This window comes from Cornus florida, unplaced genomic scaffold, assembly GCF_030987335.1.
Source record: "Cornus florida cultivar Cherokee Brave unplaced genomic scaffold, ASM3098733v1 CherokeeBrave_3.0.0_Hap2_Chr06, whole genome shotgun sequence".
In the NCBI taxonomy this organism is placed as follows: domain Eukaryota; kingdom Viridiplantae; phylum Streptophyta; class Magnoliopsida; order Cornales; family Cornaceae; genus Cornus; species Cornus florida.
The window spans coordinates 96123520-96138544 of record NW_026775576.1 but is presented as its reverse complement, the minus strand read 5'-3'; the positions used below and the strand labels follow the sequence as shown (position 1 = coordinate 96138544).

At 32.5% G+C, this 15025-nt stretch overlaps 1 protein-coding gene across 1 annotated transcript; it reads right to left on the bottom strand.

Annotated features, from left to right (window-relative positions):
- Positions 1-949: 949 nt before the first annotated feature.
- LOC132313105 (protein MODIFIER OF SNC1 11-like) lies at positions 950-6123 on the bottom strand. Its single transcript, XM_059811764.1, has 6 exons — positions 5665-6123; positions 3291-3371; positions 3036-3161; positions 2845-2905; positions 2684-2748; positions 950-2575 (listed from the first exon to the last, which is right to left on the bottom strand). The coding sequence occupies exons 1-5, from the start codon at positions 6024-6026 to the stop codon at positions 2710-2712; spliced, it is 669 nt and encodes a 222-aa protein (XP_059667747.1). The 5' UTR covers positions 6027-6123; the 3' UTR covers positions 950-2575; positions 2684-2709.
- Positions 6124-15025: the final 8902 nt, after the last annotated feature.

The following is a 15025-nucleotide window of genomic DNA, read 5'->3' as shown; positions in this document are numbered from 1 at the left end:
CTGTTTTAGTAAAAAAACAAAGCGCATGACAAACTACCCTAACATAATATCAAATTTAATTATGTAAGAGAACTATAGACAAAATCAAAATTAATTAGGTAAGAGAACTATAGAAAATATCGTTTTTTCCATTTAAGAGTACAATAATTGAAAACAAGTACAAAATTTTCAAACTAGGAGGCTGTCGATTTCCGACCCAATTGCTTGATTAATAATTATCTAATTAATTAATAATTATGATGAAAGTCCATAGGTGAGTTTGTGCCTTCAAATGTTACTTCATAAACCTATTCGTTGTGGCATTTTTATTTTTAGAAAGAGTAATGGTCTCAAGAGAGCTTTCTCACCATAAATTTTCCATTTTAACAAAGGGGAATTGGAAGATCCCTTACTGTAAATTATCCATTTTAACTAACGAAAATAGACAACAAATGAAAAAAGAAGCAAGGAGCAAAAGGATGAGATTTGCCCTTACAACTACAACCACACCTTCAATGATTTTACCAAGGTCCAGCACATCGATCTAAAAAATAAAATGGTTAAATACGAACTATAAATTTCCAAAGTCAGACAAATTTTATAAAAAAAATGCATACGTCAGGAATATTAATGATATCGCCGCCGTTCACATCAATAGACTTTAAGCTCCAAATCATAATCCATACTTAACAATGAATATCAAAAGAGTATTGATAAGAAATCTGACTAATTTAATGCGAATAGAGACTAACATTAATGACATTGCCTCCACTCACATAAATCAGTCAGAGTTGTCCAACATTTGAACTCCAAATCATTATCCATATTATTATAGAATCTTGTCAGGGTGGTAACAAACCCTGGGTGACTCTTATGATGGTGTGCACCTTCCATTTCAGCTTTCAGTAATCTCATCACCAAGTATGAATAACAAAACATCACACAAACTATTTGATTTTCCACCAAGATATATACTACAATACACTTGATATATATATATATATAACAATAAAAATATAACCCCCAATCGACTTCAGTACTTACAAATTGAGAAAGAAAATTCGTTCAGTTGCAACAACAAAACTACAAATCCTGTTATCAAACATCCTCCATAGTTTCTGCATAGCCAACTACTCTGGTGGCACAATTCATAAAGTGAGACCAACATAATCAACAAACAACCTTCCAAGTGTCAATTTAATTCAAATAACAAACTGAGAATAACAGAAATTCTGGAATTATAGACCTGGAAAAATATTATATATTTGAATGCTAATCTTCTCAAGGACAAATTGCAAGTTCCACTTTTCCAGAATTCTACCTGACAGCTTTTACCATAAATTTGATTTCACCCTCTCTGTAATAACTATCACAGTCAAGTTGGAAAACAGCAATATGTAATAACACATGTACATATTTCCAATGACATTCGAAAGCAACATTCAGAAAGAACACACAATTTTAACATCAACTGATCAACGATATCTAGTGACAAAAATATGTGCCACCCCCTCTTGCGAATGGCACACAAAAGTGAAACCCACAAAACCCCCCAAAAGATATGTACGTCTATCCAAAAGAGAGATCTAAATGCAAAGATGCTTTGTGCAAGAAATCTCATGACTGACCTTGGAGGCTTTCAATTATAGAGTCAGGAAGCATAATAGTGAAGATTTGCTTCATATGTCAATTTTCAAATAAACCAATGGTTGCTCGTTCCAATAAAAGACCATGATTTGAACATTACACAATAATCTAAAGGTACCAAATGTAATTCAATCACAGCAGGCATTATTAAGTAATTTCAATTAACAAAGGGATTCTTCTACAAGAGTGGCGCAAAATTTTATACGAAGTAAAAAGACATCAACCATTTACAGTCCGCCTAAGCAGCATGCTGAGAAGGGTGAATTAGAGCCAAACCCAACATTTTTTGCATTATTTTGCACAAAGATGACTGTTCTTACACTCAAGCCTATGTTTGACTGGGGTTTTACAATTACACCAAGCAATGGCAACAGTTCTACATGAAGTAATACCACAATTTTGACACTAGATATCTTGGATCCTTGGATCAGATTATAATGAACTCACTGCATTCAACTTATCACTGCTGACCTCAACTGAAATTTAAGGAACTAGGCATCACCTACAATAGACTACACATAGATTTAAGATGCTGGCCATGTCAATTAGAGAAAATTGGTGGTAAAATCCTTAAATAAAACCAAGTTAAAGTAGGTAGTTTCAAGATGATCCTTTTATTATTTATTATAGTTATTATTAGAAACTCAGCAAGCAGAATATTTTCCCAGGCTAAAATTTCAGTATTTTTTATATTCTCAGTAGGTCATTTCAAATAAGTTTACGCTAAGGAGGTTTTCGTTGATTATCCTAGGCCTCACCAGGGAAAACTGCATCAACTGCGCCTATGATGGGAGCAAGGTTCTTTGTTCACCCTAAATCTTGTGCTGCACCTCACAGGAAGGAATCAAATAATGGAAGAGTCCGCATTCAGGCATCACGTATTTTTTTTAAGGGAAAAAAAAAAGGCATAAAGCCACTTGGGGAGTCGCAAAATGTTAGAACTCTAAACCTGCCAAAGCGAGACAAATAATTAATTATGACAGCTCATAAATGGGACTAATTCATTATATGAAAAGAGAGACTATCAAGGCGAATCACATCTTTGAGTGAATCTTACTGTAAATAGAAGAATTGGGAGAACAATCAAGCCCCTCCACCAGCCTTGCCCGCAATAACCGTGTTCTGAAATTATAAAATCAGAAGAATCAGTACCAAAAACAATGCAGTTCCAGAGCACACCTTCAAGTTTGTAAAGTAACCCATTTACAGTTGGCCTACCGGCTCAATGATTGCTTCGCCACTCACTTGCGATAGTGCACTAGACGGAGGTTGCGAAAATCTGGAAAAAATAATGTAGAAATTATATAAGTTTTAATGCTTAATCAAATATACAGTACGGGCTAGATGCATTACAATCATTTCGCTACTATAATACGGGGTAGAAGCCTATGTTTTGCAATGATGCAGACCTGATTGCCCTTGCTTTCTTTTTCTCTTCTTCCAGTGGATTTGTCTTGGAAACTGCTGCAAACCTGGCAAGCCTAGCTTTCTTCTTTGCCTCCTCATCAGCAGAAACAGACTGTACAAGCCCAAACCTGAGAAGAAACATAAAGGATCAAAAACAATTTGCACCAAAAGAGAAATCAAACAAAGCACTTGAAGTTTAGCAAATCCAGTAAAAAGGGGCTTTGATAGTAGTAGAGTGAGACGGCAGAAAATGGAACCTGTCTGCTCTAGCCTTTCTCTTCTGCTGCTCTGATTTCTTCAATGCATCTGAACCATGTGCACTGGAGGCAGTCCCAAATCTGCAAGGAGACAGGTCCACATTTGACAAGTTTGATCAGTATATAGGGATTAAAAGGAAAAGGGGTATCCAAATGCAATCATTTGCACTATAAATTGCAACTGCCGAGGAAAAGTAAATAGACCCAGTTCACGAGAAGGACCAGGAAATAGAAATCAACGCCATCTCATTCTAGGAGCAAAACTAAGTTAGATCTATATAAAGAGTCATATTTGGGCGTAAACATCATGTATGTTGATGTACTAGTAGTAAAAGGTATAACCCAGTGCACAAAGCCCCGCCGTCGCGGGTCTCAGGAGGGTCAGCCTTACAAAGACATGGAGAGGCTATTTTTGGTTTTGAACATGTGACCTCTTAGGTCACAATAGAGCAACTTTACCGTTGAGCCAAGGTATAGTAACACTATAATACCCTTAAAAAAATTAATAATAATAAATAATTATGTAGAATTAACTTGTGTAACAATAAAGTGTATGAAGAACACATTAATTACTGGTCTTAATTATTAAATGTTAATGCACTCCATACTTTTGTATAATTGGTAACCAGTGTTGTTAAAGGCGCGCCTAGGCTCAAGGCTCAGATTTAACGCCTGTTGTCATCCCAGACTCACTGATGTTTACTAGGCGTGCGCCTCAGTTGCGTCTCGTCCTGTTTGTGAAATGCGCCTAGGCGCGCCTCACTGATATTTGTTTAAAAAAATACGATTGTTCTATTTCTTAAGCCAAAAAGGGTACTTTTGACAACTTAATAAACAAAAAAAAAAGCTTAATCATACGATATAAAGAACTATTGTTCAAAAGAATAAAAAAATAAGAAAGCCCAAGAGTCAAAGTGTTAACCAAACAACAATAGAATGAAATTATGAGACGAAGACGAAGCCCTACTTGCTAAGATGAACGACGAAGTCACGTCAGTTCTTTCTTTTCTTTTTTTTTCTCTCATCCTCCTCTAGATCTCTCCTCTCTTCTTATCTTTGTTTACATCTCTCTCTTCATCTAGTTCTCTCATCTCTCTGTCTTTTTTTTTTTGCTTTGTTTTTTCTATTTCTTTTTTCTTATTAACAAATTTTTTTTTTTTTTGTTAACATATTTATTTCTTTTTGTGCTTTGTTTTGTCATTCAAAAAACACATTTTGCTTTACCTTTCGAGAAAACAAATTTGTACTTTGTTTTATGGTTGTTGGATGCTTGTATAGTTGATGGATTTACTTTTTTATATTTGATATTAATTTTTAGAATATTGATATGCCTTATGAGATATGAATGTTATTATGGTAGTTTAAATTTTTAATTGTGCGCCTCACCTCACTCAGGCGCGCGCCTCGCGCCTAAGCTCCAAAGGACCTCTAGCACCTTGGTGCGCCTGGGGCCTTTAATAACTATGTTGGTAACTATTGGATATAATTTAATTGGTCGGAGGGTTAGTCCGAGACTAATCCTATGATGATATGGTTATGTTAGGTATGATCAGGGGCCCTATTGATGATATTGTTCTATGGCCATTCGGCTGAGTGTGCCCTAATTGTGAGGATGTGGTCTGGGACCATCTAGGTCTGCCAGTGTGTTTTTAGTAGTCCATAACTATGCGGCGTGCCCCACCTTGTTGGCTGAGCAAGCCACCAATTCAAGAGGAGCTTGGGTCTCATGTGAGATAAGTGAAAATTAAATTTACTTTGAGATAAGTATACGAGATTAAAGTACCTTATTTGAGAAGTAAGATCAATTTGTTGAAAGATGATTGTGTTTAGCATTTCTTGGTGAGTTTGTGAGCTCACCCCCTTATATTTTTCAGGTGGCGTGATGGAGACATGACAGAGATGGAGATTAGCTCCTTTATGCGTCTGTATTTTCAGTATTTCAGTATTTTCTTATTAAGAACGTTGTAATATTGGGGTTGTAATAGGGATGATGTTAATTTGTGGAATTTTATTTACTTGGTGTTGATGTCATGGATTATTGAGAATGAATAAAATTGTGGGATGAAAATTTAATTCTATATATTGATAAAATGGTTGTTGTGGACGTTTTATGTGAGTGACGCACCAGATTTGAGTACTAGACGAGGGTTTCCAGTGTTCAAATTTGGGGGCCTGACAAACACAATCATAAATATATTCATCGAGCTGAGTAATCAATAACCATAAATCATAATCCAACCTAAACAGAGGAACGTGAAATTAAAATTATAACATAAACGCAAACCTAACCCTATCCCATCTGTATGTTATGAAACCGACATCTGTATAGAGACTATAGAGATACATGTACACATATAGATACAAATGATAGTACCTTTCAGCTCGAGAATTCCGCTTCTCTTCTTCGGATAGCTGTACAGCCATCCCGAACCGCTCGGCTCGGCGGATCTTCTTCTGCATATCGGAAACGAGCGCGTTGTTGTTGCTGTTGTCGTTCGTAGCCGAATCCATCGGAGCCCCGACAGCCGCAGAGTCTTCGACACTCTTCGGTTCGTGGCTGTCCTTGGTCGACTCGTCCTTACTGGCGGTGGACGACGGTGGTTGTTGGAGGGTTGGTGAGGGATCTGTGTTGGGAAGGTGGTCTTCGGTGGGAAGTGTTGGAGGATCTGCGGGTTGGTGTTGATCTAGGGTTTGGATAGGGCTTTCTTCTGTCTGAGTGTTCGTTGGTGTCTCCATTGATCGAAGCCGAAGAGATGAGAACAGACGGAGCGGAGAGACTACGGGCGAGAGAGAGAGTAGTGTGTGTGAGTCGTGTGACGAACCTTTTTTTATCGCGTTGATTCTTTTGTCGTGTCACTGCACCTTCAATAATTCGTACGTGAAGAAAAAAGGAAAATTATACTGCAATATTCGCTTTACACTTTTCCCTTATTTAAAAGTCATAATGTAATAAATAAAATAAATAAATGTAGTTAGTTTTTACCAAGTAACTCCCAAAAAGGTATGGAATTAAATAATAATAATAAAAACTGTTGAATTTTTACAATAGCTTACATAAAAATTTATACTTATTGTTCCTTTGTGTTTCTATGAATTAATTTTGAATAGATACACATTGCAGATATTACAAATTAATGAAATTGTATAATTTAGTCAATTATCTGCAAATCGTTCATTTCCAATCGTAATTTCATTATAATGTTATTTAACTCTAACTAAGGCTAGCACCTCAACGAATTGAATGTCCACAAACACAAATATATAGATCAATATATACAATTATACACACTAATAGACATAAATATATATATATATATATATATATATATGTATATTTACACCTTAACAATAAGTAAGTTGGAATAAAGATGTTTAATTCTAAATTCGCAATGTTAACTCTTGATTAAGAGTTAATTTTTTCTTTTACTATATTTTTCAAACACAATAGAAACTTACTAATATTATTAATTTATTTAGTTTTAAGACAAGAAAATATTTCATCAGAGAAAATCAAATATGGATATAATCTATATAAATATGAAAACAAGGAAAGCATAAAAAAAAAATAAAAATAAAAATAAATGTCTCTCTTCTCCACATATTACATAAGCCATTGGACAACTATGAACCAAATTATTTGCGTCTAACCCATTGTCATTTGTCGTTGCTAAAAAATCGATTGAATATTCACCCAAGCAAACAGCTGAATTTTTTAAAAAATTAATCATCAAACTGCAATATCTTTCAATCACCATAACTAATAATTCTCTCATGCTTGAGCCCACTTCAAGTTAACCTTGCCATAATTTTTTGGGATTTTTATAAATACATGGGCTTAAGGCCCAAATGTTACTTTAAAATTGAAACAAGGTCTTAAAGTTTCAATTATTGGTTTGACCAATGCAATATTTCTCTAAAATGGACTTTACTTTTTACTTTAAACCACACAACTATAAGATCCTTGAATATAGTAAAATTTTCACAATATCGTAATATGGACTTAAAGACTTCTTTGACAAAAGATCTTATATATAAATTAAATTTAACGAAACAGTATAGGCTCTTATACCAAAATTGAGTTGGATCCAACCGGATAGAAGCAAGCAAGATAACATAGAAGTAAAATAACAATTAAATCACATAAATGACTACCGAATCTGATAACGCTCTGATAACGCCCTATAGAAATGCCTGAACACCGGCAAAGAACGAGCCAATAAGCCAACAGTTCGAGTCAACTCACAGAAGAAATTGTTAAATTAAAACTAAGGCTGCTTGTACTGGTTGGATTCAAGAAAATTCTAAGATCTACACTGTCTGGCTAAATAAAATCTATATATTTGATCTTCTGTTGACAGAACTCTTTTGCCCGAAAGTTTTAAAATATGAAATAGGGATAAGAAAATTCTTTGAGTGAAAGCAAACTGGATGATTTATTTCATAAGAAATATATACATGGATACACACGGTTTGTACATGGATACTTGCTCACACAATATTTTACTGAAAAAGAACACTCTAAAATAAAAGAAAACTGAAAGAAGTCACAAAAGAAACACACTGGAAACTGAAAAGGCTTGATGGTTCTGGACTTGATTGCTTTTTTCTCTCGATTCCTTTCTTGAGCAAAGAGGCTCATTGTATAGTAGAAGAGAGGGATGAATCGACGGTTTAACTTGAAGATGTTGCATGGATGGTTGAGATTCAAGGTGTTTTAGAGATAAGATGACATGAATTATTGCTGAACTGTTGATATCATTTTCTGGAGAATTATATTGACTTTTGCTGTTGAGAATCTGCTTTTGGTGGATTTGTTTTTAACTGTACACTGTTGAGAATTTGCCTTTTTACTAGAATTCTTACATATTGGACAAATTTCTGTCGGTAGTGCTATCTGTTGGACTGTCAACTCTTGCTCCTGCATGTCTGCGGGCCAGGTATTCATCAGTACTGTCTGGTGAGTTAGTTTCTTCATTTCTGTAGGCAAGATTGAACTGTTCTAACAACATCTTTTCTTCATTTATTATTTCTTCAACTTCTGGGGATATCTCAATCTCTGGAGGGGACTTAATGACATAAGGAATTCTTACTTTAACAAAAATTTCCATGTTGATATTATGATCATAGAGTCTAAAACCAGGATTTGTTGATAGGCTTTATAGTACACCAAATGGTTAAAGGTAGCTGGTTCTATCTCATTACGAAAGTTATTTACAAAATCAACATGTTGGGTAAGAATTTTGACTTCAGTAGGATCAGAATGAATGTAGATTCGATATTGTCCTAAAATTATAGCTCCATCCTTTACCCATTCTGGGGGAGTACTGTGGATTTGAAGGAGAATTGAATTTTCTGGCATAAAAATTTGGGTTAGTTTCTGTTCGAAGGCAATGGCTTGGTTTAGATGGTTGGGAAAATTACATAAAGAATTTAGATATTCTAAGGGCGTGTCTTTGGGTATAGTGACACTATATATCATTCCTAATTCTGACAGCTTGCTTAAATAACAAATGGTTGTTTTGGTAGAGAAAAAGGGTTTTTATAGCTATTTCAAAAGGAATAAAGAAAATAGGGTCTACATCTAACAAGATAATGGCTATTGGTATATCAGTGCCTGTTCGTATTAATCTTATGAAAGTATAGTTATAGCGGGTTTCTTTGGGTAGACTGTTGTTTCTGAGGTAATTTTGGATATCAACCCATTCCTTAAGCCCATCAGACTTAATTTATTCAAGGATTAGCTCTTTGATGTCTTCAGGAAAGAGCTCAACTTGTTGTCTCAGGATTTCTCTGTATGTGGGAGAAAACATAAGTAATAACTTGGCATACTTGGTTTGAACCTGCAGAAATTGAACATTCTGAAGATTTTCATCTTCATTAGTCCGTTGCTCAGAAATAGTTAGTTCTGTGGCATTTGCTGTCGTCTTTTGATAAGCTAAATTTAACTTTTTATAATGAGATATAAGAGTCTCATGTTCTTGCTGTAAATTCTGATACGCTTTATTTAATGATACGAAATATTCACTTAGTGTTTAAATTTCTGATGAGGGTTCTATCGGGGTTGTTTCTAGAAAACCAAATATTATCTAAAATAAGTTTTTGGTCAGGAAAAAGATTATGTCTAGCACGGAACTGTTGAGCTGGGTTTTGGATAATTAAAAGAGGATTAGAAGTGCCTGGTATAAGACTATATCTATTGTTGCTCTTTGTTTCCATTCCTGCAAAATTTAACAATCAATTAGTAAACAAGATAGAATATCTGCTAAATAATTATCTTTTCCTTTGACATGTTCAAATATAGGTTTAAAACCTCTTCCAGTAATACAGTCAATAAAGGAAATCCATCTCTTAGCAGACATCCGCTGTTGTTTTGCTTTATTTGCAAATTTAACTATATTATCACAATCTTTTCGTATAAGAAATTATTTATCTAAGAATATCTGAAATTTTTCAATAGAGTTGGTTACTCCTAGAATTTTTAGATCTGTTGAGGGTAAAATAGATTATGCTTTATTAAAAGTTTCACTAGTATGGTGACAAATTTGTTCTTCATCTCGAGGAGATCTTTTGTTGGTCTTTGAAGAAGTAATCATGCCCATCCTTGAGCTGATGCATCTGTTTGAATAATTTTATAACTTTTTTCAAGTGCGAGTTATAAAGGTTTTAACTGAGAGACTAAAGATTTCATTTTCTTAACTAACTCTATGTCTTGGGTATTGAAATATTTTTGACCGTGTTATCCTAATTTTGAATATAAAGGTCCTACTAATTGTCCTAATTTTGGAATAAAATTACGACCATAGTTTAATAATCCTAAAAATGTTTGTAACGATTTGGTTTCTTCGAATTTATCTGGAAAGTCTAAAATCTTTTTGACAATGTGAGATTGTAATTCTATTTTTCCATCTTTTATGTATAAACCTAAGAATTCAATAAATTGTTTTTCTAATATCATATTTTTACTACTTATAATGAGTCCTTGTGTTATAAACTCGTCGAATATAAGTTCAAGATATTTTCTATACTCTTCTTTAGTTTGACTGAAGACTAAGATATTGTCGATGTAAACACAACAAAATTTTGAGTGTTTATTAAATATAGTATCCATTTTACGCTGAAATTCTTGTGGCGCATTTTTTAATCCAAAAGGCATAACAAACCACTTATAATGTCCTTCAGGGCATGTGAACGCTGTCCATTCAATTGATTCATCAGCCATACGGATTTGCCAAAATCCTGATTTACAGTCAAATTTAGAAAACCATTTTCTATCTTGAATTCGATTTATTAAAACATCTTTATTAAGGATTTTTTAACTATCATCATAAGTATTATCATTTAATCGTTTATAATTTATAATCATACGAGTCTTTCCTCTTTTTATTTCGGTATGATTTCTAACCATAAAAGCTGGACTCCCATGTTTACTATTACTTTTAGTAATAACAGTTCCTTAATTTGTTTTTGGAATTCTTCTTGATCGTCTAAGGTATGAAGATTATCTTGTGTCTTTATAGTTATAAAATGATTTATTATATTTAATTTTGCTTCAATTTTATTTTTATACCAGTGTTTCTGGGAGTCTTCACCTAGAATCTTGGTAGTTTCAGCTAGTCTTATAAGATTATCAATGTAGGAAAATATTTGGTTCGTTAAGATGACTAAAAAACATTAAGGCTTCAGAAACGTCTTTTAAAAATTCGAATACATCAAATAAATTTTCTGTCGTTTATTCTGTCATAGGTAAAGTATTAACATATGTAATTACTCCTTTGTCTTTTTGAGGAATATAAGGATCTCTAAATGGAATAAATGTTCATTTCTTAAAAAACTATAAACCTGTAGGGGCATACATAAATCCTCCGGTAAGTGAGTTTATAAAATTTAATCCTAAGATAAAATCATAGGTGTTAGGAATATTATTAACTACATAAGTCTGGGGTAAGACAAACTTTTCATTATTAATTAATATAGGAATGTTTTGAACACAATGGGTTATTGGAAGTTTTTTATTATTATACTGGCTCATGTTAACATTATAATTTAACTTTACTAAGGCTTCGTCTGGGACTAATTGTTTTTGAATTATACTTTTAGGTGCTCCAGTATCAAGCATAGCTGAGGTTTGAACTAATTTTTCTCTAAATTCTAATGTTACTGTGAATTGAATTAGACTAGATGGTTTATACATTGAATTTATAGATTCGACTAAAATATCTTCTTGCTTATCTTCATATTTTGTATAGCAATTATGACATAATAAAGTTTTACAATGATTTTCATAGTAATGACCTTTTTTAATAGATGTATTGCACTGTTTACAATTATAAGAATAAAATTGAAAACTAACTAAACTATACTGACATGATGGATTACTTATAGCGTAAACGAAATCTTCTATTGAATGAAGCCATTGTTCAAGGTCTTCATCATTATCAAAGTTGTTATATAAGCTCTCGATACTATATATACTTTCATTATCATCATCAGAGTCATAAATATTTTCTAGTTCATATAATTCATCTATCTGTTCTTCAATATCTTCAAGTATGTTGATATTTTCTTGTATCCTTTTAATAGGATTCAGTTTGTATCGACGAGGGCAACTTGGTTTAATATGTCCTGGATCTCCACAAATAAAATATTTGCAGTGTCTTTCCTTTGTGGGTAAATTGTTTACCTTATTATCCTTGTGTTTGTTGTCGTTTTTATCTTTATTTATTTTTTGCTTTTTATACCAAGGCCGCTTTCTGAATTGCCTAGAGTTAGTTCTGACATAAGGTTTTTTATAACGAAAGTTCTTGTAGGTCTTGCTTTTACGCAGATTATATTTTTTAGGTTTATTGTGCTTATAATTGTAATTTTTCTGAGGCATAAACCCATACTGGAGTGGAAAATCTACTTGTCTATACGTATAATAAAATTGTTTTTTGATTTGTTTAGACTCTTTACGTTGTCGACACTCTGCTTATAACATGTTATACACATGATTAACTATCTCCTATGGTTAGCGTATCGCGTTTAGGATTTTCTAACCATTTTTCCCATATGTTAGTTCCTACGCTTCCGGGTAAGTTCTGAAGATATCGATCAAGTGATGTTTTATCACATGTTTTACCAGTGGCTACAAAATACTCAAAAAACTTATTGGTGTAGTTTTTTATGTATCTAAAATCACAAATCTGTAATAATTCTAAATTACGTAAAGCTTCGTTTTGTTTTATTAAAGTGTCATCTAATAATCTATCTTCACCAACTAATACCTTTTTAATGAGGCTGGTAAAGCCTTGAATGGTAAAATTATCACGTAAGATGGCATAATTATTGGGATAAATTACTTTATAAGCCTGCAACCAATCATGAATTGTTCCTCTTAATAGGGTTTTATAATAGGTTAAGGCTTGAGTTCTATTGTCAAAATTGGTCAAAATAGATTGCCGAATACAATTTTGTTCCCAATTTTCGATTACTTTTGCCCAGTCTTGGGGATCGTGCCTTGCTATGTCTAATATTGTTCCTGATTGTTGTGCTGGTATATTATCATATTGTCTACGATATTGTGTTAATGTGTACATATTTGGTATATTTATATTTTTTACATAAGTTTCACGTGAGGGATTTAATCTTTGTCCAGTAGTAAAGTCATCACTTAGGGTATTACTACCTGAGGTGTTAGTCTTTCTTTGATCACTCATTTCTTGATCGATTGACTGAGAGTCTGATCCTTCTGGTGCTTTCTCTTCTCTATGCTCTATTACATTTAACTCTTCTATTACTGTGCTTAATTCTAATGTTGTATAGAATGATTCAAATCCGACACTTAGAATATTTTTCTTAATATCATCATTATTTCCTTGTCCTAAGTAAATACTTTCGATAAGTTTGTATTTAGGTTCTGGATACTTGTCTTGCAACGCTTCTAATTCTAAATTATCAAAATCGTACATTATTTTATCTAGAATTTCATCTTCTAATCTATCATAAATGACATTTATTTCCTCAAGAGATTCTATCTCTATTAGTGTAGTTAAAAAGTCTTCTTGAGTATCATCAACTAAATTGTTTTGTCTTCTATAATTACTAAACCTTAAGCTAGCATCTCCGCTATTTGAAACATATATCATATTATTTTCGGGAATCTTTTTAGGTGTAGTAGTAAGTTTAGGTAATTTTCATTATGTTCCTTCATCGGTAATACTGCTTACTTTTCTAACTTCTATCATCTGGACATATTTGCTACTAAAAGGTTTAACTATTTCACTAAATTGGGCTTTAAATTTTAAGTTATACTAATTAACTGCCTTTCCCATAAATAAAGTATTAACTAATAGATTTTCAAATTATCCTGTCATATTATATCATTTTGTAGATATAGCTATTGTAATATGTTCACTGAATTCTCTAGTAGTCATCATGTAATTGGGAATACATCCTACTATTGTGGCATTGTCGGCTAAGTCTATTTCGGCGCTGGCTATTTGTACTTGTTGATGGTTATTCCATCGGTCATCATAAATATAAGCAAGTGCTTTAGTTCCGGTTTTCGCTCTGTTTAATCTTACTAATCCTATCATTATGACGCCTAAACGCATTATCATTTAATTATTGGCATGCTTCGGGTGTTATAAGGTCTAAAATAACTTGATTGTTAACTGCACTTATTTTTCTTTCGCTAAAATGATTATATATCTTTATCTGAAAATCTAATAAATTATTAGAATAAATATTTACTTTATTTTTTACCTTCTTCATTCCTTGTTCTATATATTTTTTAGCATCATGTTCATTATCATATAAATCTTCTACTCTCATTATTTCTTTGGCTTTTCTAAGGATAATGGCCATTGTGGTATTTGCTTATGAGGTTGAGGTTGTAGTAAATTTACATGCTTGGCTGTTGTAGGAGAGGACTGGTTATTAGCTGACAATTTTATTTCTTTTATCTTTTCTGATAATTCAGATAATTCTTTAGAAAATTCTCTGAGAATACTTTCTTGTATCACTTCTAATTTCTCTTCAAGTTTATTAATTTTATCTGATAACTGGAGTAATAACTGAATTAAAAAGCTATTTTGTCTAATATGTATATTAGTTGATTGTATGTCTGTTTTAAAGCTTATAAAACCTACGGGTTCTTTTATCAATTTTGTAAAGTTCAGCTAACGCAGTTAAATAATTAGGACTACTGGTGCTCATAAAATTATTGTAATAACCTTTGGATATCGGTTTTAAGGGATTTTAAATAGTCTATGATTATTTTTTGATTTTCAGTAATATTTTTTATATCACTATTAATATCTTTAATGGCGACTAATACTATCTTATTATCTAAATTATTTGGATTAGAATTTTGTACTACTTGTTCTTTAATATAATCTAGATTTTCTTTTAATCGTTTTATAAAAGTATCTAAATTATTAAAGTCAAGTCTATTCATAAACTAAAATTGTTGCCGTCTAACTTCTAAAATATTTTGTATTAATAGAATTATAGATCTAAGTTCTTCAATTCTTCTTTGTAGATTACGTGTTGTGTCTCCTAATTCTAGCGTTATGTAGCAATTCCTAAGTGCTGTTTGACAAAATTCTAAGACTTGAATAAGTTGTTCTAAAATTCTAAGACTTGAATAAGTTGTTCTTTGGGTAAATTGTGTATAAAGTAAACTCCTAGGGGTGAAAATATAAATTTAGCTTAATAAAGGGTTAAAATAAAACTTAGTTCATGTATTTATAAAT